Below are 27,023 nucleotides of genomic sequence, written 5' to 3' on the forward strand. Positions count from 1 at the left end.
GCACTTTGAATTTGCTGTCTAAGGGATGATGCAATGCTAAACATGCTTCTGGCAAGGCTGCTGCAGCACCTAAGGCATTTAATTTAAATTTAAGATTAGGAAATGTAAAGATATCCAGAACATGGAGCCTATTAGCATTTTAATTCATCCTTAGTATATTACCCACAGTTATTAGATTTGGGAGTCCTATCAGTGACCTTTATATAACGGGGACTGCAGCCTCTGGAATCTTCTACTAACTGAGAGGCTCACAGCTCCAACATCACAATCACTGTTCACTAAGAACTCTCCGGGGTGGCTGTGGTGACAGTGACCAGCTCAAAGAAGGCAGGAGATGGGAATAACACTCTTATTCACAGAGCCAGACTTCTAGTTCCCAGCAGAGGGTATGATGGTCCTGCCCTGCTTGTGGACATTTGTAATATGAAACCCGGCTTTCATGGATTTCAAATGGAGACTGCTCTGAGGACACATGACCCACCCTGTGGATGGATATGAAGTAGTCTTTAATCAACAGGATAATTCTAGTTTCATTATGAACTCTTAGTTTTGAAACAACATTGACATGTGCAGTTAAAAAACAAAAAGCTTGTACAGCATGCATCATAACCCTTCCTCTTCCCGTACATACAGGGACTCCCGCACACATGCTTGCTGCCCTCAGTCAGGTTAACCCAACCAGACACACAAGACAGGTGTGATGCACAAAGTGGCCTTATGTAAGATGGGGCAGGCAGATGGTCATTGAGAATGATTTCTGGGCTTCTCAGAAGGCCCCCATGCCCAAAATAATACCTCCTGCATCTGCTGGCTGATGACTGAAATTCCACAACTAGAGAGTCATTCCTCTGGTTTAAGATGTCTTCACCCCTGCAAGAAATATAAACACCACAAGAAGGAGAAACACTTTAAACCTGATTAGCCGTGAGTATCTTAGCGTGCATTCGTTTGTCAGCATTTTTTTCAGAGGCCAAGGGGAAAGGGTCCAGAATCTTAGAGGGTCAGAATGACCCTCTAAGGAGGAGGCATATTGAACAAAGGAAGGGACAACAGTAGGTGAAGCCATGAAAACAGATTCATAAACTCCACTTGTTTTTCAGTTTAAGTGTTTAAGACAAAGGCAATAGGACAAAAAACAAAATCAATTAGGCAGATATCAGACCCAAAACATTTCCAGGGTCTGGAAATTAGTTATGAGTCATGTCCTACTCTAAAGAAGTTGGCGATTAAAGGAAAGCTGCTCCTCTTTAACTAAATCTGCCTCATCCCCCAACCCCTTTAAGCTGAAAGATACCCCAAAGCACTCCAAGATGCTTTCTAAACCATTCAGATTGCAAGATAAGCACTTTGGGAGGCCAAGGCAGGCAGATCACGAGGTCAGGAGTTCAAGACCAGCCTGGCCAACATGGTGAAACCCTGCCTCTACTAAAAATACAAAATTAGCTGGGAATGGTGGCATATGCCTGTAATCCCAGCTACTTAGGAGGCTGAGGCAGGAGAACTGCTTAAACTGGGACCCAGGAGGTGGAGGTTGCAGTGAGCTGAGATCGCACCATTGACCTCCAGCCTGGGCTACAGAGTGAGACTCTTGTCTCAACAACAACAAATCCACTAATGAGGTTCTGCCCGCATAATCAGCCTACAGCTCCTAATACTAAGAAGGAGTGAACACCCTCAGGACCACTTACTCATCATCTACTAATAGAAATCCATTAGCCATCTTTTTAGGTGCCCACCATAATGCTTGTGCCATGCTTCCACACCATAAGATAAAGCCAGAATGACCCAAAATGGCAACATCCCCACTTCTTCAAAGGAGAGGAAAGGAAACTTAAAAAGAAAGGCAAAGCCTTCCCTTCGGTTTCTCTCCTCCTTCCTTGGTGGGCAGCTCTGTATCCTCCAATGAGCTGCTTCTTAAAACTAACCAACCTGTTACTTCTCTTTAGCTAGAGCCACGAGCCCCCCACCACATGTCATTTCATGGCTAGGGAGCTAAAATGTCATTTGCTTAAAGCAGATGTCACTGTAAGAGAAAGGCTGGGCTTCCTACTCCCTGTATCTCCCTAAGTGTCTGAACTCTCACCTTTCCACCAACACTAAATGTTTTGACTCATAAAGACAGTATCTTCTCGACAGTGAGCCCCCATTCCACTAATTACAAGTGAAAATCGTGCAGGTGCTCACCAGCCTGCAGAGTGCCTTTCTCTTCATCTCTTGTCATGAAAGCTTAGCCCTCTTTGTCCCTCTGCCATTTGAGCAATGTGAAGACCATGCTTTAAAAGCAAAGAAAGCTTACCCTTGACAAGCTGAAAGTCAGGTCAGCTTCCCCTGGGACGGCTGACTTAGGTCTAAGAGAATTCCAGTTCCCGGCATGCCAACATATACGTTAAACTCAAAAAAGTGTCACACGTTATCAGTTATGTTTCTTTGTCACTAGCAGATGATAAAAACTTCTATCATCTGTGAAGTTGTTCCTATTCCATAAAAGTTACAAAAATCCCATTTCTCAAATGTATGTCACCAAACGTATTTATTTCTTTTGCATGAAAGTGAAGGTAGCCAACTGCTTCAATATTACTTATTATTTGTTGCGAATGCATAACATTCCCAGAAAATGAACCTTTTTAATCAACTCCTTTTAAAGGGACTATTTTTAGAATTTTTTTTAAAGAATAGCAAATGAAAAATGTAGTAAAAACATTTTTGATCATTTCTCACTTAACTGTTTTAAATCTATAAACTGAGATATCCTGTAAAGCTCAAGTCAAGTCCAATTATGGTGGTTAAGTAGAAATAGATGTCTAAACATGAAACTGTCATCATTTCCAAAATTAATCTATTCTTGATCATATGGTAATAGCAAGAAGCTAAATAACAGTAACATTTATGAGCTTGATGGCTTCTCTCTTCCATTGAGCTTAAAACATTTCACCTATATGTCCCTTAATTATCCTTACAATGACCCTTGGAGAAAGACAGTGATGGTGAACACTATGACTAGGTTAACTTTTTTAAAGATCAACAAACTTAGGATAAGAGTTTGATCATCAAAACAATGTCATAAAGAGACATTGTACAGAAGGAACAGCAATGTCCAAAGCACCTTACTCAGCTCTGCCCAGAGAACAGGAGCTACCCTCCAGCCAAGAAATGGCCACACCTCCTAAACCCAGATGTCTACAATCCCAACAGTGAGAAGTATTGAACATGAGCCCCACAGAGGCAAAACAGGAATAAATGAAATAAGGCAAGGTATTTCCCATTCAGACACAGAGAACCATGAGAAGAATTCTGGAATGAAGTCTCAGCTGTTATAATGTTTTACAGCCCCTAGTGACAAAAGACAGAAATCAGTCTCTTTCCACAGCACACACACACACAAAGCAGACCCATGTAACCTAGAACTGTGGAATGGAAGATAGAGAAGTGAACAAAAAAACAAAAATGATAGATTCTAAAGTTGCCCAGCGAGGGTTAATGATGTCACTATTTTTATCAAATGCTACCCATTCATCAGCCTGCTCCAATCTTTCTCCAGGCTGCCTACTGGTGAGAAAGGTGCTGGAGTTAGGACTGCTGGCCTTCTAGCCAAGCCACAGGTTGATTTCAGCAGACCCAGCTAGCCAGGGGGACCACCTCCTCCCCACTGCACTCATCCACATGCAGCCTGATGAAATCTGAGTGCTCACTCCAAACAAACTGCATTTCCCATGGAGAAGACTTTTAGGCAAGGGTGTAATTAAGTCAATTGCATCCCCTGACTAGAATCATCAAAATGTTTCATTCTTATTTTTTAAACATTATCCAAACTACTGATGTGTCTCCTCGGTTGTGGGGGGGTCTAAGAAATAAGTGATTCAAGGAGAAGAGAATGAACCACCTCTCACCTATCTTTTGGAAAAAGTTATCATGTTTTAAAATACTAAAAAAGTTTTAGTATTTTTAAAAAGTTTTCCATGTTTTAAAATACCGTCCTTTTCAAAACAACTAAAAAAGTTTTCCATGTTTTAAAATACTGTCCTTTTCAAACAGCAAAAACACAATTTACTTTCACCCAAAAGCATTTTCTGAATGCCACTGTGTCAGATGCTGGGGAGACAGGGCCGTGATTGAGCCAACCTGCTGATGAGAAGACAACAGTCTCAGGGAAAGGAGAATGAGGAGAAGGGAAAAGGCGACCCATTCACCAGCAATGATAGCAGGCTGTGGTCAGGGCACTGGCAGGGGTAGACAGGGAATCCACATGGTTTCCTGCAGGAGACCAGCTTTCAGCTGGGTCTTGAGAATGGTTTCCTGCAGGAGACCAGCTTTCAGCTGGGTCTTAAGAAAAGGGCAGGTTAAGGAGAGGGAAAGGAAGACAGGATTAGAGGTACAAAATGGAAGGATTACTAGTAAGTGGCCTTTGGGAGTATTCAGAGGTTACTTTATCCTCTCCATACTATCTTATGGCTTTAACAAGGTGGAACTCTCCATTTAAGGTTTCATTTATGTGGTTTAACCACTGCTCACCTGTCATGGCTACCTCACTCTAAATAGGTTCCTCTGATCCCTTCCTAAGAGCAGATTTGGTTTAGAACAAATGCATGAAGGGTGGATGCAGAGGAAACAGAGAAATATTCTTTCCCTTTTTACAGTTTGCATCAGGCTGGCCCTAAGCAGCCTGCCTGAGACAATCTTTTCAGATACTGTGAGACCTGGAATAACACGCTAACATGCTCCGTAGGCATGGACTTGGAGCCATGAGGGTGAGCAGGAAGAAGGAGAGAAAAACATTCCCCAGAAACTCTCCTGCTTTCCAGAGCAGCAGCATAAGCAACTATGTATAATTAAAGAAATTTAATCAAACACTCCAATTATAACAATTGTTTTAAATTTAATGAGTCAAACTAATTAACATCTCTTGTTATTTATAGAGCAAATGATAAAAATCAGAAATTGTTTCTTAAAGTAAAGCAAGGTTGCTGAAGTGTACTTGCAAATTCCCTTCTTAATCTATAGACATAGCTGGTGGACTGAAAGGTAGAAAGATAGAGAGAGAGCATGGGGCAGAGGCAGCTCAGACAGAGAGAAGGTAAGGCTGGAGGTAGAATGTGGTAAAAAGGCAAGAATCTCCCAACTGGAGTCTTTTGAAGCCTTGAATTGTTGTGGTTGTGGTGCTATAGGTGTGATGGTGGTGATAGTGGTGGTGGTGGTGATAGTGGCAGCAGCAGTAGTGGTAGTAGTGGTGGTGGTGGTGGTGGTAATGGTGATGGTTATGGTAGTGGTGGTGGCAGTGGTGGTCATGGTCATGGTGGTGGTGGTAGCAATGGAGACAGTAGTAATGAAGGTGGTGATGGTAGTGGTGGTGATGGGTGATGGTGGTGATTGTGATAATGGTGTTGATGGTAGTGATGGTGATGGTGGTGGTGACGGTAGCAATGCTGGTGGTGGTGGTGAAGGTGGTGGTAGTGGTAGCAATAGTGATACTGGTGGTGGTAGAGTTGACGATGGTGGTTGTAATGACAATGGTGATGGTACTGGTGCTGATGGTGATGGTGGTGATGGCGGTGGTGGTTGTAGTGGTGATGACAGTGGTAGTGGTAGTGGTGGTGATAGTGGCAGCAGTAGTAGTGGTGGTGGTGGTAATGGTGATGATGGTTATGGTGGTGGTGGTGGTGGTGGTGGCAGTGACAGTCATGGTGGTGGTGGTGGTAGCAATGGTGACAGCAGTGGTGAAGGTGGTGATGGTAGTGGTGGTGATAGTGGCAGCAGTAGTAGTGGTAGTGGTGGTGGCGGTGGTGGTAATGGTGATGATGGTTATGGTGGTGGCGGTGGCAGTGGTGGTCATAGTGGTGGTGGTGGTGGTGGTGGTAACAATGGTGACAGTAGTGGTGAAGGTGATGATGGTAGTGGTGGTGATGGGTGATGATGGTAGTGATTGTGATAATGGTGGTGATGGTGGTGATGGTAGTGATGGTGATGAGGGTAGCAATGCTGCCGGTGGTGGTGAAGGTGGTAGTGGTAGTGGTGGTGATGAATGATGATAGTGGTGATTGTGATAATGGTGGTGATGGTAGTGATGCTGATGTTGGTGATGGTAGCAATGGTGGTGGTGGTAGTGATGGTGGTGGTAGTGGTGATGATGGTGGTTGTGATGATAATGGTGATGGCAGTGGTTGTGATAGTGGTGGTGGTGGTAGTGATGGTGACGACTGTGGTAGTGGTAGTGGTAGTGGTATTGGTGGTGGTGGCAGTAGTAGTGGTGGTGATATGGTAGTGGTAGTGATGGAGATAGTGGTGGGGAACATGTTGGTGGTAGTGGTGGTGATGGTGATGATGTGGTGGTTGTGATGATAATGGTGACAGTGGTGGTGGCAGTGGTGGTGATGGTGGTGGCAATAGTGTAATGATGTTGGTGATAAAAGTGGTGATGGTGCTGGTGTTACAGGTGGTGATGGTGGTAGTGGCAGTGATGGTGATGGCAGTGGTGGTGGTGGTAGCAGCAGTAATCAGGTGGCAGTGGCAGTGGTACTGGTGGTGGTGGTGATGGTGGTGATGGCAATGGTGACAGTATTGGTGGTGAACATGTTAGTGCTAGTGATAGTGATGGTAGTGGTGGTGGTGACAATGGTGGTGGTTGTGTTAATAATGGTGGTGGTGGTAGTCGCGGTGATGGCAGTGGTAGTGGTAGTGTAGTAGTAGCCATGGTAGTGGTAGTGGTGGTAGTGGTGGTGGTGGCTATGGTAGTGGTAGTGGTAGGTGGGAGAGGTGGTAGTGGTGGTGATGGTGTGGTAGCAGTAGTGGTGGTGGTGGTGGTGGTGGTGGCAGTGGTGATGGTGGTGGTAGCGATGGTGTGGTAGTAGTAGTGGTGGTGGTGGTGATGGTGGTAGTAGCAATGGTGATAGTATTGGTGGTGAACATGTTAGTGGTAGTGACAGTGATGGTGTTGATAGTGGTGGTGGTGGTTGTGTTGATAATGGTAATGGTAGTGATGGTGGTGTTGTTGGTGGCAGTGGTAGTGGTGGTAGTAGTGGTGATGGTGGTAGTGGTGGTAGCGGTGGTGATAGTATTGGTGAACATGTTAGTGGCAGTGACAGTGATGGTGGTAGTGATGGTGATGGTGATGACAATAATGGTGGTTATGTTGGTGATGGTGATAATGGTGTTGGTGATGAGGCTGGTGAGGGTGATGGTGGTGGTGTTGGCAGTGGTAATGATATAGTAGTGACTGTGATGATAATGGTAGTGGTGGTAGTGAAGGTGATGGTGGTGATGATGATGGTGGTAGTCATGTTGGTACTGGTAATGATGGTGGTGGTTGTGATGATAATGGTGGTGACAGTAGTATGGTGGTGATGGTAGTAATGGTGTTGGTGGTTGTGAAAGTCATAGTGAAGGTGCTGGTGGTTAAAAATCTGTTGAGGAGTGAGAAACAGTCAACAGGGTATACAACAAATTCTTAAATCCTAAATAACATGACTATGCCACTGCTTACTTATACTGGATTTTCTTTATAAGCCAAGGAATTTCAGTTCCCAGGAATGCTCCCTCTACTTTCCCCAAACAGCACTATACCACTGGCTCACCAGCACTCCCTTCACCCACTGTGTATTATTTCTACCATGGACTCCTCAGAAACATCAGTCTCCTTTTAACTGTTTGTCTCTGATCACAAACAAGTAAAGGTTATCTCAACCTTAATTCAATCTTGAAAATATTTTCTGGGAGCATTTCTCAGTCTCTACCTTAGCTGTGCTATCTGTTCTTAAAGAACAGGAATGAGATTGAGGGTGGTCTGTCCCATAACCACTTCTGTACTATATCTTTTGAGAAACCATGACATTAAAGGGAGTCACAAAGTCACAAACAACCATAGTCAAGTTTAACCCACAAGCATTCCAAATAATTTTCTGGATCTATGTCATCCTCCCAGGCCCATCTGGCTCATGTTAAATGTTGCTAGTAACAACTTCTCTACATGGACTTCACATAGATTATTGCATTTAAAACCCCAAGAGGCATTCACCCTATTTACAGTGAGGAAACAAGAGGCTCTGAGGTTAACTAACTTGTCCAAGTCCCATAGCCAGTAAGCAACATTGCTTAGATGTGAAGCCAGGCAGTCTGGCACCAGAGACCAAATTCTTAGACTCTGCTCCACTACCTCCCTGGGGAACTGCTCACTGACAAGCTTTGACAAATGGTACCTTCATCCTTTGTTAGTAAATGCTAGGCAAAAGGGTGTAAATTTACAGATCATGACTGTTTCAGTTCATTCTTCCAAGATCTGCTAAACCTCCTTGGTTGATATATATAGGTTAACTTTAAGAATTTTTCTGAAACCTATAAAATATAACTGGAGTGCACAATTCAAATGACACTGCACTAGCAGGGAACTAATATTCTAGTCCTTATATTTTTTCAAACAGTAGATTTTAGAAGCTGTAAGGTAAATCGACTCACCTATTTTACCGATTTTTAAATGTGAATTCTGCATACTGAACTCCTTAAGAATTACAGAATGCTATAGTAAGTTCATTTTATGAGAGAGCTAGCACAGGTGAGCTGCTGCAAACTGGTATTGGAAACTCATCAGTTTTTTACTGATCATTTACTGAGTCCCAACTCTATTTCTAGTTCAGTGGAACGATGACTGTTTCAAATCTCTCTCGTAAATATACTCCAGCGGATTTTAGAGAGATGACAGATAAATGACAGCTTTGCATTTCCAAGGGTTAAATGCTTTTCCTGAGGGATCCTAAGCCTTGGTGCCATGAGAACAAGTGTCAGGCTCTAATGGAATTGTTCCATGATAAATAAACTGCCAGGCTGTATGACAAGCAGCTTTCAGAGTCTTTCCATATAGCATAAACAGCAGAAGTTAATTTGAGTTTCTTAACAGGACCTTTTTCCTCTACAATATAAAAGTGCCTTGGGATGAAGCAATTACTCTGATTTACCATCTTCTCCTTGGTAGAATATAAAGATGCAGTAGAGCCTCACAAAGGCAGTAACTTAACCAAATGAGACCCACTTGCAAAGTCCCTACTATGCTATTTCAAAGAGCTCCCTTCCCGGCAGCAGTACAGAGCCATCATCAATCACAGGTATCTGCGATGAGAAGGATGCTGACTCCCAAGGCTTTTCATGGGAGAGACAATGAATTATTTTTCCTCCACCAAATGCTCAGTTAAATTTCATTTTCACTTTACAGCACCAGTTTCTAAACTTCAACTCCCAGGAATTTTAAAAGCTATCTACACAATGCGTCAAATTTTATAATGTGCTTATGTTTTAACCATGATGCCCTTCCCTGCAATCCTTGCTGCGGCCACTCAGTGTCATGGGCTGGTGCCCGAAGTCAGAGGGCAGAAGGGTGTCTGAGTCCTCTCATCCAAATCCCAACACTTCAGATGGGTCACTCTCACGGACCAGGAAAGCCCAGAGACCCTCAACGTTTGCCTTAAAAAAATGGCTCATGCTCTTCCTGAATCCAACTCAACTTCTTTTTCTCCCAGAACCATTAAGGAGATAGGCTCTGATTGAAATGGAGTTTCTGAACAGGAGTTAAGAGTCACCTTGAACTACTGCTATCCACTGAACTGAATTAACTTACCTGTGAGGTAGAGAACAAGCCCGAGGCTAGAAAGAAGAAAAATAGAACCGACTTTTCAAAGAGGACAAATTAAAAAGGAGACGCATGGCCCCAAATGCCTCATGATAGCTAATCACCCTGACAGGCCAACCATCACAGTTCTCCATGGAGACAACACAGGTGGACACTACCAGAATACACTCACTAATTTACCTGAGAGCAAAGAGAGCCTGTGTGAAGATGAGAACGACCTGTTTTGGTACAGGCAGTTTGTCAGCTTAGCTAGAAGTCTCAGTGGATCAAGAGGACACAGAAGAGAGAAATAAGAGAACAAAAATCTCAAGAATCTGGAAGAGAACACAGAACAACCCCTGTGGTCACCACAGAAACAAACTGGGGTGTGAGATAAGGGACTGGGTTCCTCAGTCACTAGTGGTCAGATGCGCCTCAATTTCCTTCCCTCCAATCTTCCCCCACCTCAGTGTTCATACCCTTTCCTCCTCTCTTTGGGGGAGCTCTTTCTCCTCCCAGGCTCTCTCTCCCACCTGGGCTCTGAGGCCCACCCCGCCTACAACCCCACCTTCCCATAGATGCCGCTTTCTCCTGTTTGCTCACTCACTGTCTGGTCTCAACTAGCTTTTCTGAATCAGCAAATAAACCTGGTCAAGGCCCCTCCGTATTTAGAAAAAGAGAGTAATAAGCCCTCCCTGACCCTCTTTCTTGCCATTACACCTTCTCTTATTAGCCATAATTTTCTGCAAAGCTGTCTATACTTGCTGTCTCTCTCCAATTCCTGGTTTCCCTAAACATGCAATCTGGTTATCCTGTTTGCAGCCAGGCTTCAACTTCCTCACGGGGCAATCGTGGACGCTTTTCACTCCCCTACCTCTTCCTGGCTAGCATTGCCCTTCAGAGGTCTCCTTCCTCCGGTACCATGAGATCGTGGTCTCCCTCCTGTCTCTCCAGCTGCTCCTCAGTTTGCTTGCCATGTTTCCCTCCTGTGCCACTCCAGGTTCTGTGTAAAATCTGGTCTCTTCTTAAGTGACAGTCTTCCTGGGAGATGTCATTCATTCCTCGCCTTCAGGTGCCATCTTTATGTTGATGTTGGACAAGTCTCCAAGACTCACTCAATCAAATCTCTCTTCTCGGCTACCAATTATCCAACTCCCTATGTGGCCTTCTCAAGTTGATTTCTCATAGACGCGCTCAGCCTGCATGTCCAGACTTAGCTCACCACCACACTCATGCCGACTCCAACCCCAGCCTCTGCTTGCTTCCTGTGTCAGCAGACGGCAGCACTACCCACCTAGTTGCTTGGGTCAGAATCCTGGACATCATCTGGACTCTGCCATTTCCCACACCCCTGCCCCCCATAACCAATCAACCCCCTAGACCTGTCAACCCTACTACCTGAAGACCGTTCACATTTGTCCAGCGCTCTCCTTCTGCACTGCCAACTCCTTGGCCCAGGCCACCACAGGCTCCCTCCCAGCCCCCTGCAGAGACTCTTAAAATTTGTGTCTCCCGGCTGTTCTTCCTGCCCCAGCCCAAACCCTCCTCACCCGTCAAGCCAGGGTGGTGTTTCTTTAAAAAAAAAAAAAAAAAAAGCTCAGTTTGACTATGGCACTGCCCTGCCCACAGGACAGAGTCCCAGTCTGGTAGCCATGGCCTTGCAGCACCTATAGCCCCTGCTCAATACCAGCTCCCAATCTTCCCAATCTCTGTGCTACGGCTCCTCCCTGTGCCTTGAACACCTCTGCTCTCCACCTGCCCACTTCCTCTTGATCCTGAAGGTCACACCTTACTGATTCTTCCCTCTTGGGATCATTCCCAGACTCCCCTCACCAAACCCTGGGGCCCTGCATAAGTCCTACATAGAACCCTCCAGTCTCCCAAATAATGGCTCTTCTTATGCTAATTATCTGAATCCTCTGTTAAACCGTTCCGTTCTGTAAGAAGAAAGTCTACGCCTAATTTCTATCAAACTGTATCCTCAGTACCCAGAAGAGTGCCTGGCACTATAATTCCTGGTTTCCCCAAACATGTAATCTGGTTCTCCTGTTCACAAACTGGCACAGAGTGGGCACTGAAAAAAATACTATAAGATACATTAAAATTACGTGGTAAATGAATGTTTCATGCTTTTCCCCTCCTTTGCAAAGTTTAGGCTATATACATACCACACTTTGAACACACAGAACTAAACCCCATTCAGATCCTCAGTCCTACATTATGGTTATAGAATTTAATAATAATGGGAATCATTATAACAGCAATATTGAGCAACTGTCTAGTGCTGGAGAGCTTGTAAAGATAGTTTTATGTTTGTTATTTTATTTAGCCCTCTCAAAAAAAACCTGTTATGTTGCCCTTATTTATACAAAACACAAAACTTTAAGAAAAGCATATAATTCTAAAAATGATACAATATCTATGCCATAAACATTAATATGCTCATTTTATAGATAAAAGCCTTTCATCAATGAAAAGAGAGGGGCTTAGGAAATGTTAACAGTTTGCCCAGTCACACAAAAAGTAGTAGAATTGGGATTCTAAGTTGCATGGAAATTGTAGATATTAACAACAATGTAAGTTTTAAAACATTTATATTTTTTAATTTAAAAAATATTATTTAATCCTCATTATACTCAAGGTACCAGCTACACAGGACAAAAAATGTCTGTGACCACAACATCTACATGGATACTCTGGAGGACATTTCTGTAACTTCCTTTGGTGAAAACTCTGTAGTCAATTAAGCTTGACTCAGAGGAAGACATTAAGAATTATGAATTATTTGAATTCCGCAGTTCTATAATTCATTCTGTGCTAGTGACACTAAAGATGATTAATTCTAAATATCCATATAACAGTGTCAGAAAATCAAGGGATCTTCCTATATAGCTGTGGCATCACCCCCAAGTTCCCAATTTCAGTTAGACATGTAATCTATCATACAAATATTTTACTTGATTCCCTAGAATTTAAGAATGTTATATATCATGGGGCTGCCTAAGCATGACAATTATCACAAATCTTTAAGAAATGTTACAAAGAGGACATGACGTCTACTCTAACAATGTATTTGTTTCCTCTTACCTTAAATGTCTCCCCTCTTTGCTTTTTCTTTTCCTCCCTTCCCCACCTTTTTTTGGGAGACAGAGTCTCACTCTATTATCACCCTGGCTGGAGTGCAGTGGTAGAATCTTGGCTCACTGCAACCTCCACCTACTGGGTTCAAGCAATTCTCATGTCTCAGCCTCTCAAGTAGCTGGGATTACAGACATGTACCACCATGCCTGGCCAATTTTTAAATTTTTTTTGTAGAGATGGGGTTTCACCATGTTAGCCAGGTTGGCCTTGAACTCCTAATCTCAAGCAATCTGACTGCCTTGGCTTCCTAAAGTGCTAGGATTACAGGCATGAGCCACTGTGCACAGCCCTGTCTGTCTCTTTTTGTGTTTCCCATACACACCCATATACAACACAGCAAGTCCAACACCACCGGCAATATAAACAACTAGCTCTGTGATACGGATATAAAGTAATGTGAAGAGAGCCCATGGAAAAGGCTTTTCTTTCTCAAAACACCGTGCGCAGAACAAAAGACAAGCTAGGTTAGGTGGGGTTGGCCATTTAGTAGTACACACAGGAAGAGATGGGGACAGACATTTCATATTTCTCTTCATCCTTGATCTCTGCCAACTTAACATTGATTAGCCCTCTGCCGAGTTAACAGGCCTCCATTCTGTGGGCTCCATCTAGGGTTCCCAGCTGTCTGGGCCCTTCGGGGTCTCCATCCACTGGACTTCAGAGAACATACCTCTCAGCTTAGCTGAGAACAATGCCTTCCTCCCAGTAAGCACTCAATTACCATTTGTCGAATGGATGGATGAATACATCTCTGGTGTTCCTTCTCACTGAAGCCTTCCCTTCACTAAGTCAGTAAGGATAAACAATAAGTGAGGTTTGTCTGGTCTTCACAAACAGTAAAGCACATGCTATAATACATAAAGCTGCTTCAGGTACATTCTAGAAGCAGTAGCCTCAAGGAGTTGATGAAGATTTTACCAAATTTTATTTATGACTGGCACAAAGAAACATGAAAGTATCACATTGTCCTTTTGCAATTAAAAGTCTATATGCATTAACAGAAGACACTACATATCTTCTGGGAAACATACTGAAATTTACCAAACTTGAAGACGTCTTTGAATAAGAAGCAAATGATTCAGGGTCATCTTGAATAAGAAGGAAATGATTCCGAATTACAGAAGAGGGAGACACAGCAAGGCCACCCATTAAACAAGAATAATACTTCCTCTCACTGGACCCATAGTTTCCAAGGACCCCCCTCTACCTTCAAAGATATTAACATTGGGCCGGAAATGAGAAGATTCAGCTAAGGTCCAAGCAGAGACAAGTCAGGAGTCACTCTATGTCTTAGATCCTCATCTCAAGCAGGGTTAATAAACCAATCCATACATTGTGATTGGTGGCTAGCAATGTTCATGTGCTCTGCCAAGGTAAAATATCATTAATACTTGAAAGAAAGACGACTAACACAGCCACAATTCAGAAAGAAACACTATTTCTCCATCTCAGACAGGTAGCCTGTATAGGCTGTCACTAAACACTGACTTTGAACCAGCAACAGCATATTTAGGAATATACCTTTCATATTTAGAATTTCACTACAGAATCATTTATACTTATGAAACAAAAATAATTGTAAAACCAATGAAATATCCATTCATAGGAGACTAGTTAAGAAATAACAGCACTTCATACAACAAAGACTGTAGTCATTGCATTGGATGGAGTGGATTTAAACATACAGATGTGGGAAATATCCAAGATATAAACATTAAGTGAAATGAATAATTTGTAGAAAAGCATGGATTATACAATCTCTTTTACATAAAATGTGTGTGCATTTATAGATACATGAAAATTTTAAAACAGTTATCTCAAGGTGAAGGATAGAGTAGTGAGGAATGGGGAAAATTTTATATTCTTCTGCCTTACTTGGAGGTTTTACTGCACATGATACTTTTTAAATACAAAGGATTTTTTGCTGTTATTTTAAAAATATTGACAATATAAGTTTTAATTTGTTCTTTCCCTTCTAAACTATTTATAAACATGAAAAATGTAAAATTAAGGTAGTAACTATCAGATACAGCACAGGATTACATGCTACACTAAACCAGGATCCTGGCTGTCCCTACCAAGCTAGGCCTATTTTCTTCACTCTCCTTCCTTCTCCTTTCTTCTCCTTCCTTCCTAACCAACCCCTTCCTTCCTCACTCCTCAAAAATGAACTAGACCATTCAGTAGCTCTTCTATACACCAACAGAAACCAAGCAGAGTCAAATCAAGAACTCCTCTTTTACAACAGCTGCAAAAAATAAAAAAAATAAAATACTTAGGAATATATTTAACCAAGGAGGCTAAAGACCTCTACAAGGAAAACTACAAAACACTGCTGAAAGAAATCACAGATGATACCAACAAATGGAAACACATCCCATGCTCATGGATAGGTAGAATCAATATTGTGAAAATGATCATACTGCCAAAAGCAATCTACAAATTCAATGCAATCCCCATCAAAATACCACCATCATTCTTCACAGAATTAGAAAAAACACAATTCTAAAATTCATATAGAACCAAAAAAGAGCCCACATAGCCAAACCAAGACTAAGTAAAAAGAACAAATCTGGAGGCATCACACTACCTGATTTCAAACTATACTATAAGTCCATAGTCATCAAAACAGCATGGTACTGGTATAAAAGTAGGAACATAGACCAATGGATAGAGAAGCCAGAAATAAACCCAAATACTTATAGCCAACTGATCTTCAACACAGCAAACCAAAACATAAAATGGGGAAAAGGCAACCTTTTCAACACATGGAGATTGGATAATTGGCTAGCCACATGTAGGAGAATGAAACTGGATCCCCATCTCTCACCTTACACAAAAATCAACTCAAGATGGATTACAGATTTAAATCTATGACCTCAAACTATAAATTTTAGAACATTAGAAAAACCCTTCAAGACATAGACTTAGACAATGATTTCATGACCAAGAACTCAAAAGCAAAGAAAATAAAAACAACAATAAATAGCTGGGACTTAATTAAATGAAAGAGCTTTTGCATGGCAAAAGGAACAGTTGGCAGAGCAAACAGACAACCCGCAGAGTGAGAGAAAGTCTTCACAATCTATACATCTGACAAAGTATTAATATCCAGAATCTAAAACGAACTCAAACAAACCAGTAAGAAAAAAAAAAATCCCATAAAACAGTGGGTTAAGGACATGAATAGACAATTCTCAAAAGAAGACATATAAATGGACAACAAACATATGAAAAAATGCTCAACATCACTAATGATCAGGGAAATGCAAATCAAAACCACAATGTGATATCATCTTAATTCTGCAAGAATGGCCATAATCAAAAAAATTTAAAAAAACAGTAGATGCTGGCATGGATGTGGTGATCAGGGAACACTTCTACACTGCTGGTGGAAATGTAAATTAGTATAGCCACTATGGAAAACAGTGTGGAGATGCCCTAAAGAACTAAAAGTAGAACTACTATTTGATCTAGCAATCCCACTCCCGGGTACCTACCCAGAGGAAAAGAAGTCATTATATGAAAAATACACTTGCACATGCATGTTTAGCAGCATAGCTCACAACTCCAAAATCATGGAACCAGCCCAAATGCCCCTCAGTCAACAAGTGGATAAAGAAACTGTGAGATATATATATGGAGGGAGAGAGAGAGAGAGAGAGAGAGAGAGAGAGAGAGAGAGAGAGAGAGAGAGATGTGTATATATAGGCAAATACATATACAGATAGAGATATAGATATAGATAGATAGATATAATGGGATACTACTCAGTCATAAAAAGGAATGAATTAACAACATTTGCAGCAATCTGGATAAGACTGCAGGTTATTATGCTAAGTGAAGTAACTCAGAAATGGAAAAATCAAACACCACACGTTCTCACTGATATGCGGGAGCTAAGCTATTAAGACAAAAACGCATAAGAATGATAAATGGACTTTGGGGACTCGGGGAAGGGTGGGAGGGGAGCAAGGGATAAAAGAGTACAAATAGAGTGCAGTGTATACTGTTCAAGTGGTAAGTGCACCAAAATCTCACAAATCAACACGAAAGAACTTACTCATATAACCAAACACCACCTGTACCCCAATAACCTACAGAAAAATTAAAATAAATAAATAGAGAAAAAAAGTGAATCTTTTCAATCTTTCCCCAAACCTAGATCAATCTTTCCACAAACCTCACCTATAGGCTTTAATCCCAACCAAACTCCGGGTTGACTAAGGACTTTCCAAATCTCTCAGTAATTCCTCTGTACTCAGGCAGGCAAAACACAAAAACAAACCCACTATATTTATTCTGATAACACCTAATTTGCATCTACTCCAAAATAATGCAAATCTCTGACAAATACGCTGCATTATTCCCCAGGATACCTCAGAAGACAGCAGGTCTTCTGACACCAGGCCTGGGGGCTTCTCTTTATAAACTCAACTTGTCTCCTTCCAAGATATATAGAACCTCCAGACTGAACAAGGATACCAAGGCTTCCAAAACTTTTTAATTCATAGCTAGATAACAATTAACTAAACTGCTAAGGCCTTCCAGGAACTCTGAATTCTACTCTCCTGGCTACAGATTTACTGTCTATTTCTCTTCCTTATCCATCCCCCCATCCATCTCTCTCCTACTTTTAAAATTTCATCAGTACTCTTCTCAGTTTTTGCATAAAACTGTATCCTTTACCCCTGTCTAGTGAAACTTCGCTGTTTGATAAACGTGAGTTATTATTTCTTCCCAAGTTAGTATGTAATAATATTAGAATTTTCGATAAAAATGTGTTCCCTGTTCCCAAATATTTACATTTTAAGCCGCTTTTTCCGACTAGTATTTACCAGTCTTAAACAGCAAGGAAATCATCATTTCTTAATATTGATATTAAGCATATATTTTCTTAAACATTAAAGGCTGTTAACTAATAGTGTCTCATTACTTTACTATGAAAACATTGGTATTTCTGCAAATTCACTGTGCCATTTCCTATCCATATGAATTATTTTATCAGGCATATTAAATTCACAAAAGAATTATAAATATCTGAATTACAAACCAAATCAAGGTGAAACCATTTTTACCTATGAAGTTGAAAAAGTTGTCTTCAATGAGTTGGAAAGACAATATTCAATACTGGTGACGGTGGTGTTAGGTGACACTGGTCTCTCTCATGCAGGTGGAGGAAGAGTAAATCAGAAGAAACATTCTAAAAACAATTTTGCATTTTGCAATACATATTCAGAACCTTTAAAAAGAACCTTTCACCTCGATAATCTCCTCCTAGGAATCTGTCAGAAAACTGTCAGAAATATGCAGATTTATATGTATGACTTTTCATCAGAGAATTGTATATAAGAGAGGCAAAACGGAAGAACCCTAACATGTAATAATCAGAAAATAATTAAATCATTATGTAGCCATTAATACTCAGGTACATCAATAACATTGAATGATACAGAAAAGGCTCATAATGTAACGTTAAATGGGAAAAATCATATAAACAATATGATAAAAATGTTTAAATTATATAAATGAATATTTGTGTGCATAGGCATATATATACATGAATATATGCATATATATACATGAATCTAAAAGAATACTAAGATGTTAACAGTGGCTATTCCTGAGATACAGAAGAAATAAAATTTCATTTTTCCATTTTTCTGTTCTATTTTTGAATTTTCTTTTTTAGACGGCATCTCATTTTATCGCCCAGGTTGGAGTGGAGTGGCAAGATCTTGGCTCACTGCAACCTTCTGCCTCCCAGGTTCAAGCGATTCTCCTGTCTCAGCCTCTTGAGTAGCTGGGATTACAGGCACGTGCCACCATGCCCAGCTAATTTTTGTATTTTTAGTAGAAGTGGGGTTTCACCATGTTGGTCAGGCTGGTCTCGAACTCCTGACCTTGAGATCCGCCCGCCTCGGCCTCCCAAAGTGCTGGGATTACAGGTGTGAGCCACCGTACCCGGCCTATTTCTGAATTTTTTTATATTAAACATTTATTATTCCTTATATCTATTAAGAAGGCTACTCTTAAAACCAGAAAATAACAAGTGTTGGTGATGATGTGGAGATGCTGCAAAGAAACCCTTGAGCACTACTGGTGGAAATACAAAGTAGGCATAACTACTATGGAAAACAGTATGGGCAGTTCCTCAAAAAATTAAAAGTAGAATTATAATATGATTCAATAATCATCCTTCTGGATATATATCCAAAAGAACTGAGAGCAGGATCTTGGAGAGTTATCTACACACCCACGTTCACAGCAGCATAATGCACAATAGCCAAGAGGTGGAAACAACTATAGCATTTATCAATGGATGAACAGATTTTTAAAGTGTGCACGCTCATACAAGAGAATATTATTCAACAGGCTGAATTATGTCCCTCCAAAAGCTATATGTTGAAGACCTAACCCCCAGTATCTACTGTATTTGGAGACAGGGTCCCTAAAGAAGTGATTGAGTTAAAATGGGGTCATTAGGGTAAGCCCTAACTCAATCTGACTGGTATCCCTATAAGAGGAGGAAACTGAGACAAACACAGTGGGGTACCAGGGATTCTTGGGCATAGAAGAAAAACCATGTGAAGAGGCAGCAAGAGGCCATCTGCAAGCTGGGCCTCAGAGGAAACTGGCCAGCACCTTGATCGTGAATTCCAGCCTCCTGAACGATGAGAAGATAAGTTTCTGCTGTCTAAGCCACTCAGTCTGTGGCATTTTGTGAGAGCATCCCTAGCAAACAAATGCATATAACATGGATGGGCCTTCAGCATATTATGTAGACTGAAATAAGCCAGTCACAAAGAGATACATGCTGTGTGATTCGACTTACAAGAGGAACCTAGGGTAGTCAAATTCATTGAGACAGAAAGTAGAAGGATGGCCACTGGGGGCTGCAGGGAGTGGGAAAAGAGCATTTGTTGTTTAACAGGTATAATTTCAGCTTTGCAAACTGAAGAGATTGGTTGCGAAACAACATGAATGTACTTAACACTACTGAACTGTATACTTAAAAATAATTGGTCAGGCACAGTGGCTCATACCTGTAATCTGAGCACTTCGGGAAAACAAGGCAGGTAGACTGCTTGAGCCCAGGAGTTTGAGATCAGCGTAAGCAACATGGCAAAACCCTGTGTCTATTAAAAATAAAAAATAATTAGCCAGGCATGGTAGTATGTGCCTGTAGTCCCAGCTACTCAGTAGGCTGAGGTGGGAGGATCACCTGAGCCTGAGAGGGCGAGGCTGTAGTGAGCTGAGATCATGCCACTCCACTCCACTCCATCCTGGGCGAGAGACCAAGACTGTCTCAAAATAATTAATAATAATAAGATGGTAAACTTCTTGTTATATGTATTTTACTGCAATTTTTTAAAAGTAGATTTGAGCTTTAAAAAACTTTCACAATTATATATATTGACACATTTACATTTCATTAATATTTCAGATAAAATACTATATATGCAATTTTCCTCACTAGCTATCAATAGCAAAATAACAGTATTCTAGAAGTTTACCTCAGTTTTACAATATGATTTGTCATTAGGGAGTTGCAAAATAAAGCAACGAGATACCACTACATACCTATTGTCATGGCTAAAATCCAAAAAGCTAACAATACCTGCTGTTGGGGAAGAGGCAGAGCTGGCTGGAACAGAAGCAGCTGGATACGGCTGCTAGGAAGACAGTCTGGCAATTTCTTTCTTTTTTTTTTTTTAGATCTTATTTTTTTTATTTTATTTTTTGATATAGTGTAGTGGAGTTTAGTGGCCCAATCTCGGCTCACTGCAGCCTCCGCCTCCCGGATTCTCTTTCCTCAGCCCCCTGAGTAGTCAGGATTACAGGCGCACGCCACCACACTTGGTTAATTTTTCTATTTTCAGTACACACAGGGTTTCACCATGTTGGCCAGGCTGGTCTCAAACTTTCTGAGAGTGTGCATGCCCATACATGCACATACTGTTTTTCATAGTAGTTTTCCTGACCTCAGATGATCCACCCTCCTAGGCCTCCCAAAGTGCTGGGATTACAGGTATGAGCCACCGCGCCCGGCCCAGTCTGACAATTTCTTAGAAACTAAACATAATACCACCATGCAATCCAGCAATCATTCTCCTAGATATCTACCCAAATGATGTGAAAATGTGCATCCATACAAAAATCTACATGCAAATATTTACAGGAGATTTACACATAATCACCACAATCTGAAAGCAATCAATATGTGCTTTAATAGATGAACCACTGGTGGTACATCCATAATGGAATATTATTCAACAATGAAAAGAAATGAGGTATCAAGTCACAAAAAGACACAGATGAATGTTAAATGCATATTGTTAAGTGAAAGAGGCCAGTCTGTAAAGCTACATATTGAATGATTCCAATTATATGACATGCTGAGAAAAGCAAAATACGGAGTAGTTTCCAGGGTGTTGGGATGGGAAGGTAGAGAAGGTTGAATGTGGAGTACAGGAGATGTTTTAAGGCAGTGAAACTATTCTATATGATACTGTAATGATAAATACAAGAAATTAAGCATTTGTCAAAATTCATAGAAGTTTACAAGCACAAAGAGTAAAACTTAAATCTCATTCAGGAGATTAGGGGAATCCCAGGAAGAAAAACGGAATGTGATAAAACAATCTGTATGCATTTCAAACATATTTTTAAAACCTCACTTAATGTTATCAGGAAATAAAATGCTGACTCAAATAATAACTTTGATAATAAATGGAGTCTGTGAGAAAAAGACAAACAGAACTTCATATAAATATCGTACTCTAGTTGATAAAGCTGTTTCCCAATGGGAGTACAGGATATAATTCTGAAATTGCTATACATGTATCCTGGAACTGAAGAATTAAGTAAATTGAGGGTAAATGATGGTCCCCAGATTTCTCAATGTTGAAGTGGGCAGGAGATAATACATAAGCAAGGGAAAGATGTTAGAATGATCCATGTGATAAATGGATTAGAGCTGGAGACATCAGGATGAACTCAATAGCATATATATTAGCTTACTGTAGATAGAGGGCTACCTATAGAAATGTATACACACACAGAGAGAGAGACAGAGAGACAGAGTATACACAGAGAGAGAGATTAGTATACATACATGTATTTCTTTGCCCTGTCAGGTGAGTGAGCCTACACCCAGTAGCAATGAGTATACCTAGCATCCCAATCTTTGTTTCTAATACCATTAGCCAGGGCTACTTGGAAAAAATGGCTGATTCTAGGACTGGGGCAAAAACTAAACAAAATAGGCCTGAAGCATCTTGTAGTGCAGAAAGCAATAAAATGCTCACAACAACAATAACACAATAATGGATATGTATCAAAGGGTTACAGGAGGCAACTGAAAGAGTTTCCAGTGGCTAAAGCTAGAGGAATTTGAGCAACAGAAAAAAATAGTATTGGCTTATCACTTGAAGTATAAAACAAATATTCATGAGTCCACACTGTAAGTAAATAAATGAACAACAGCTAAATCACCCATACAGAATAATTCCAAATAATTTATGTAGATACTCCACCCTTAAGGAGGTGAAGCATAGCGCTGCACTCTCTAAGAATTACAGCTATATGCAACAACATCAATCTCACATACATAATATTTAGTGTTACATATTGAAAGTATGGTATATTGAAAGAAGCAATACAGAGACTATCTACTACGTAACTCTATGTCTGTGATGTACCAAACAAGTAAACTTACAGTCTTGGGATTCAGCATATGGTTACCTCTATGGGAGGTAACCATATATACATACCTCTAAGAGAAAATGGAAAGGGTAATGATTAGAAGTACACCCAACAGAGATTTCTGGGATTCTAGCTGTGCTCTGTTACTCGATCTATGCTCCATCAATGTTCTATGTTCCATCAATGTTCTAACCAATCCAATGGATTGTGTACCTCACACTGTATACAAAACCAATTTCAGTTCGGAAAAAGAAAATAAAACTATATGGACGTGATTTTGATGCAATGAAGAGATCAAGTATAATTTTTTTCACACGGTGATCCAACTGACCCACTGGTTAATGATTAATGGTTAAACAGACCATTATTTTCCCACTGCTCTTCAGTGCCAATTTTTGTCACAAGTCATGTCTTCATATATGTATGGTTCTGTTCCTGGACTGACTTTTCAATCCCGTGTGTGTCTACCCCTGCACCAACAGTGTGTGTCTTAATTATTATAAATTATTTAGTATAAATTTATTTAAATTTATAAGTATTAAGTATTACTGTAAGTAATAAGTAATAATTACTATAGATTTAAGTCTTGATGTCAGTAGAATAATTCCAACGACCTTATTCTTTTTCAAGATTGGCTTGTTATTCCTTATCCTCTGCACCTTTCAGACATGTTTTGGAATCAGCTTGCCAATTTCCACATATAATTTTGTACACAACTGTTGAAAATTAGTTTGGGAACAAGTACATCACATCCTTGCATATATCATACTCATATTTCCTTCCTTGCCAAATGTGGAGTTCCCCTTTACCTGGGTCCCTGAGTGAAGCCAAAGTTGCAAAGAGCCTCCATCCCCATCAACACATTATGAACATACAAGGTTAGCAAGTAATAAACCTAATTATTTAAAAAAATAAATTATACTTCCCTAAAACCTAAGGTAAGATGAAGCATTAAAAGAGAGAGATTTGAGATTAACTGTGAATTAATTTTAAATATCTGAACTACAAGCTTATATGCACACATATACTCCTGAACACAAATGTGGGATACATGAATTGTTGCTTCTATATGAAACATCTGAGTTACTTGCAACTCTCTGAAATTAACTCAAACCATTTACCAGATGGCAAATTCTGGAGATAAAATATGCAAAACAATGCTATCTGACATTTATGTGAAACACAGAGTACCTAATTGTAACTTCACATTTTAATTTTGGGAAGAGGAAACAATATAGAATTTTTATTTCTAATATTAGCTTTGAATGATAATCAATTCTGATTTGCAAAACGGTCTATGTTTTGTTAACAAATCAGCATTTCCCACTTGCTGTTTTTATTGGATAATAAAAGCCATATGGGCTAAGAATTCATCAGGATTAATAAAAAAGATGCAAATTCTTATAATACAATGTTCCACAAAACTTTATAAGAACCTCTGCAACAGCTTTTTGTGTATACCAAATTAAGATTTACTATATTATAAAATTATGTAGTAATAATATTCAACCTCTATGTAAAGTCGTATGATTCTTCTACATTTATAAACTGCTACATCACAGTACATAAATCATGCAGGCAAATTCTCACAATACATATTACATAGGGCACAGAATTATTTTGATTTAATTCTCAATAAGAAGTGAAGCAGTAACTTGTTACTTTAGACTGGCAAATCAATAGCAAATGCTTGTTCTAAGATTGGTTATCACTCCAGTCATGCAAGTAGCTTGAAAACCTGACATATTAGCATTGACAAAAGGATTGCTCTATTTGTTTTCCAAAGGCTTTGTGGCATGACTCTATACTTAGCTTTATGCCAAAGAAAATCAATCTCTTTATTCAACTTGTCAATCAGAAAACACGTGTAGAAACAATGATTTTACTGCAACACATAAAACTACACTGAATAATAATATAAAAGAGAAATGTAGAGTGGCATTTTATATAAAATATACAAATATAACAAAGTATTAATGTGCCTGTATACAACAGAATTAACATATATATGAATATAGATTTAAATGCAAAAATGAAATTAAATATAGAAATTAAACATAAAGGATAAAAATCAGTTGAATAGACTTACTCTCATCCTCAGTTTTCAAATATATCAATCTCTTTTCATTTCAGAATTCAAAAAACTCATTAGAAGGACTAGCTTCTTTCCATACAATGAAAGTCCACAGAAACCTAATTGTCCCCTAAAAAAAAAAAAAAAAAAAACCTGCAAAAACTAAGCTTTCTAGACAGATGATAATGCTGGCACATTTATATCAGAATGACAATGAAGAAAATATTTCTCTTTAAAACAAGGATTTTGAGTGATTCTAAATTACACTTTACGTAACAAATAACCAAGAAATATAGATGCCTGGCTTTTGATCTAGTGCCTATAAAAAGAGCACCAGAAAGGTACACATGGAATACCAAGGTTGAAAGCAACATAATACACAAGAACTAATGATCACCTAAGTTCTCCATTCCATCAAGGTCACTCAAGTTCACATGCATGAAGTATTCGATGTCATTCACATTAACTGCCTCATGTAAATTTTCCATTGTTTTAATGGATGAGTATTGCGGGGCCTGGTTGTAAACTATGAAGTCTGACCTAGGAAAGGAGTCAAATCTTTGTCCTAGTGTCCATTCCCCTGGGGATCCTCATGTCCCAGACTTCAGCTTCCTGTATCCTCAAGGCTACCAACAAGGCAGCACACCACCACATCATAAACAATACACCTCTATGCCAACCATTGCTCTCCCTGCTATGGCTACAATCGACTGCCTCCATTTAAATTTTAGTCTCTGGGCACCTGTGGAATCATACAGATGCTCAAAGCAGAACATGCTTCGAGGATGCTAAGGCCAAGACATAACCTCACTTTATACCAACTCTGTCACAACAAGGTTTTTTATGAAGCACATTTCACAAAAGTATTAACATCATACATGGAGCCTTTTATTATGCCAAAGAAATCCTCACTGAATTAGACAACACTTTTCCTTATCCAGGAATACTGTTGGTGTGCAAGGAGCTCCCACACCAACAGTATTGGTGAATAAATCACATTTACTCAAGGGTGAATAAATCACATTTACTCAACAGGAACAAGCAGACATCCCAATGATGAACAAAAATGATTGCTGCAGAGTATGATGACTCTTCAGTGAACTCAGGATGACCATCAAATTCTTACAGGTGAAGCAACCTATTAACTTTTTTGGCCAGCCTTAGCCAAGAAGCATATGGGAACAGATACCACAAAGTATGGTGTAACAGAAGAGTACTACTCTGAGTCTGGAATGTGGGTTTTAGTTCCAGCTCAGCCTTTTAGCTTACTTAAGCAGTTGAAGAGCAAAAACCTTCTTTTCATCTATATCCTCAGTACCTAGCAGTGTCTGCAATACTGTGAACCCTCAATGAGTATTTACTCAATGAAAGAACAAGAGAATATATAGGATGTACGTGACCTTAAGCACTTAACATCTTTGGGTTTAAGTTTCCAAATCTTTAAAACCAGGGACACAGTAAGGCAATGCGTGCCTTTTACATTGGGTTGCTGAAAGAACTAGCAGATATAAAAGTTATCTGATAAAGTCTGTTACAAAGGTACACTTGTAAGTAAAGAAGCATTCTTCGAATTGGGGGTGGTGAAAGCAATCACGCTACTTCAAGGAACGTGGCCTTGAAAAGCCCAGATTTCTCCTCTGTCCCTCGAATCCCTGAATCTCCCTTTGGCTTAAAAGGGTGTTCAACTCACTGAGAGAGAAAATTGATATGGTTCTAATCAAAATCTAAAAGTGTGTGCCAAGCTCTGAAAAATATAGTGCTTAAAAAAAAAAGACTTTCTCTCTAAGTCTTTCCTGGCAACAGTCTCCCTCATGAATTTCCCCACTAACACGATGGCACCACCCTGCTCACAGTGTGCCCGCCCTTTCCCAGCCACCCCAGGTCCTTCTACTTAGTAATCCTCACATTGCCTACCTGTTACCCTAGCACCCATTAATATCTTACCAACTCTTCTAAAACCTAACTTCATATAATTACAAATCCATGAAGAAAAGTGGGTATTTCAATCAACTCACTTTTAAATTTCACTCATATTTATGTGGAAAAAATATATTTTATTCCTACCTTGTATTAAAAAATGAATTCTGATGAATTAAAGAAAAATTATTTTTCAATGAAGCCATTAAAAAACAAGAAGGAAAGGCAGGGGCTGGCATTCTTAATCATTAAAGCAATGAGAAGGAATGTTAAAAAAAATGGATATATTTGATCATGCAATGAGATACACTTCTATGCATCTATAATTACCACAAAGTTATAAGATTAAGACTAAACTATGAAAAAAGATATACGACATATAAAAGAAGGGGCAGTAGTCTCATGATATATATACAAAGAGCTCTTAGAAATGAAAATTGTGAAAATCAGAGAAATATGAGTTAGGATGTGAACAGTAAGTCATGGGGTGGAGAGAAGCAGAGAGAGGGAGGGAGAGAGGGGGGCAGTGGGGGAAAGAGAGGGGGTTGGGGGAAAAGAGAGAGAGAGAGAGAGCAAGAGAGCAAGAGAGCAAGAGAG

The 27,023-nt window shown here is 40.0% G+C and overlaps 1 protein-coding gene across 5 annotated transcripts in view; it reads right to left on the reverse strand.

Annotated features, from left to right (window-relative positions):
* The window catches only part of AFF3 (ALF transcription elongation factor 3), a 613,873-nt gene that overhangs the window by 478,372 nt on the left and 108,478 nt on the right, over window positions 1-27,023 (reverse strand). For 4 of the 5 annotated variants that reach the window (XM_010352080.3, XM_074404166.1, XM_074404177.1 and 1 more), the window contains exon 3: window positions 796-870. The exons of the other annotated variant lie outside the window; for it this stretch is intronic. In XM_010352080.3, coding sequence (XP_010350382.3) covers window positions 796-870 — 75 coding nt within the window. The remainder of the gene's footprint in view (window positions 1-795; window positions 871-27,023) is intronic. 5 annotated transcript variants of the gene reach the window in all.

The sequence above is a fragment of the Saimiri boliviensis genome, chromosome 1 (assembly GCF_048565385.1).
Source record: "Saimiri boliviensis isolate mSaiBol1 chromosome 1, mSaiBol1.pri, whole genome shotgun sequence".
Lineage (NCBI taxonomy): Eukaryota > Metazoa > Chordata > Mammalia > Primates > Cebidae > Saimiri > Saimiri boliviensis.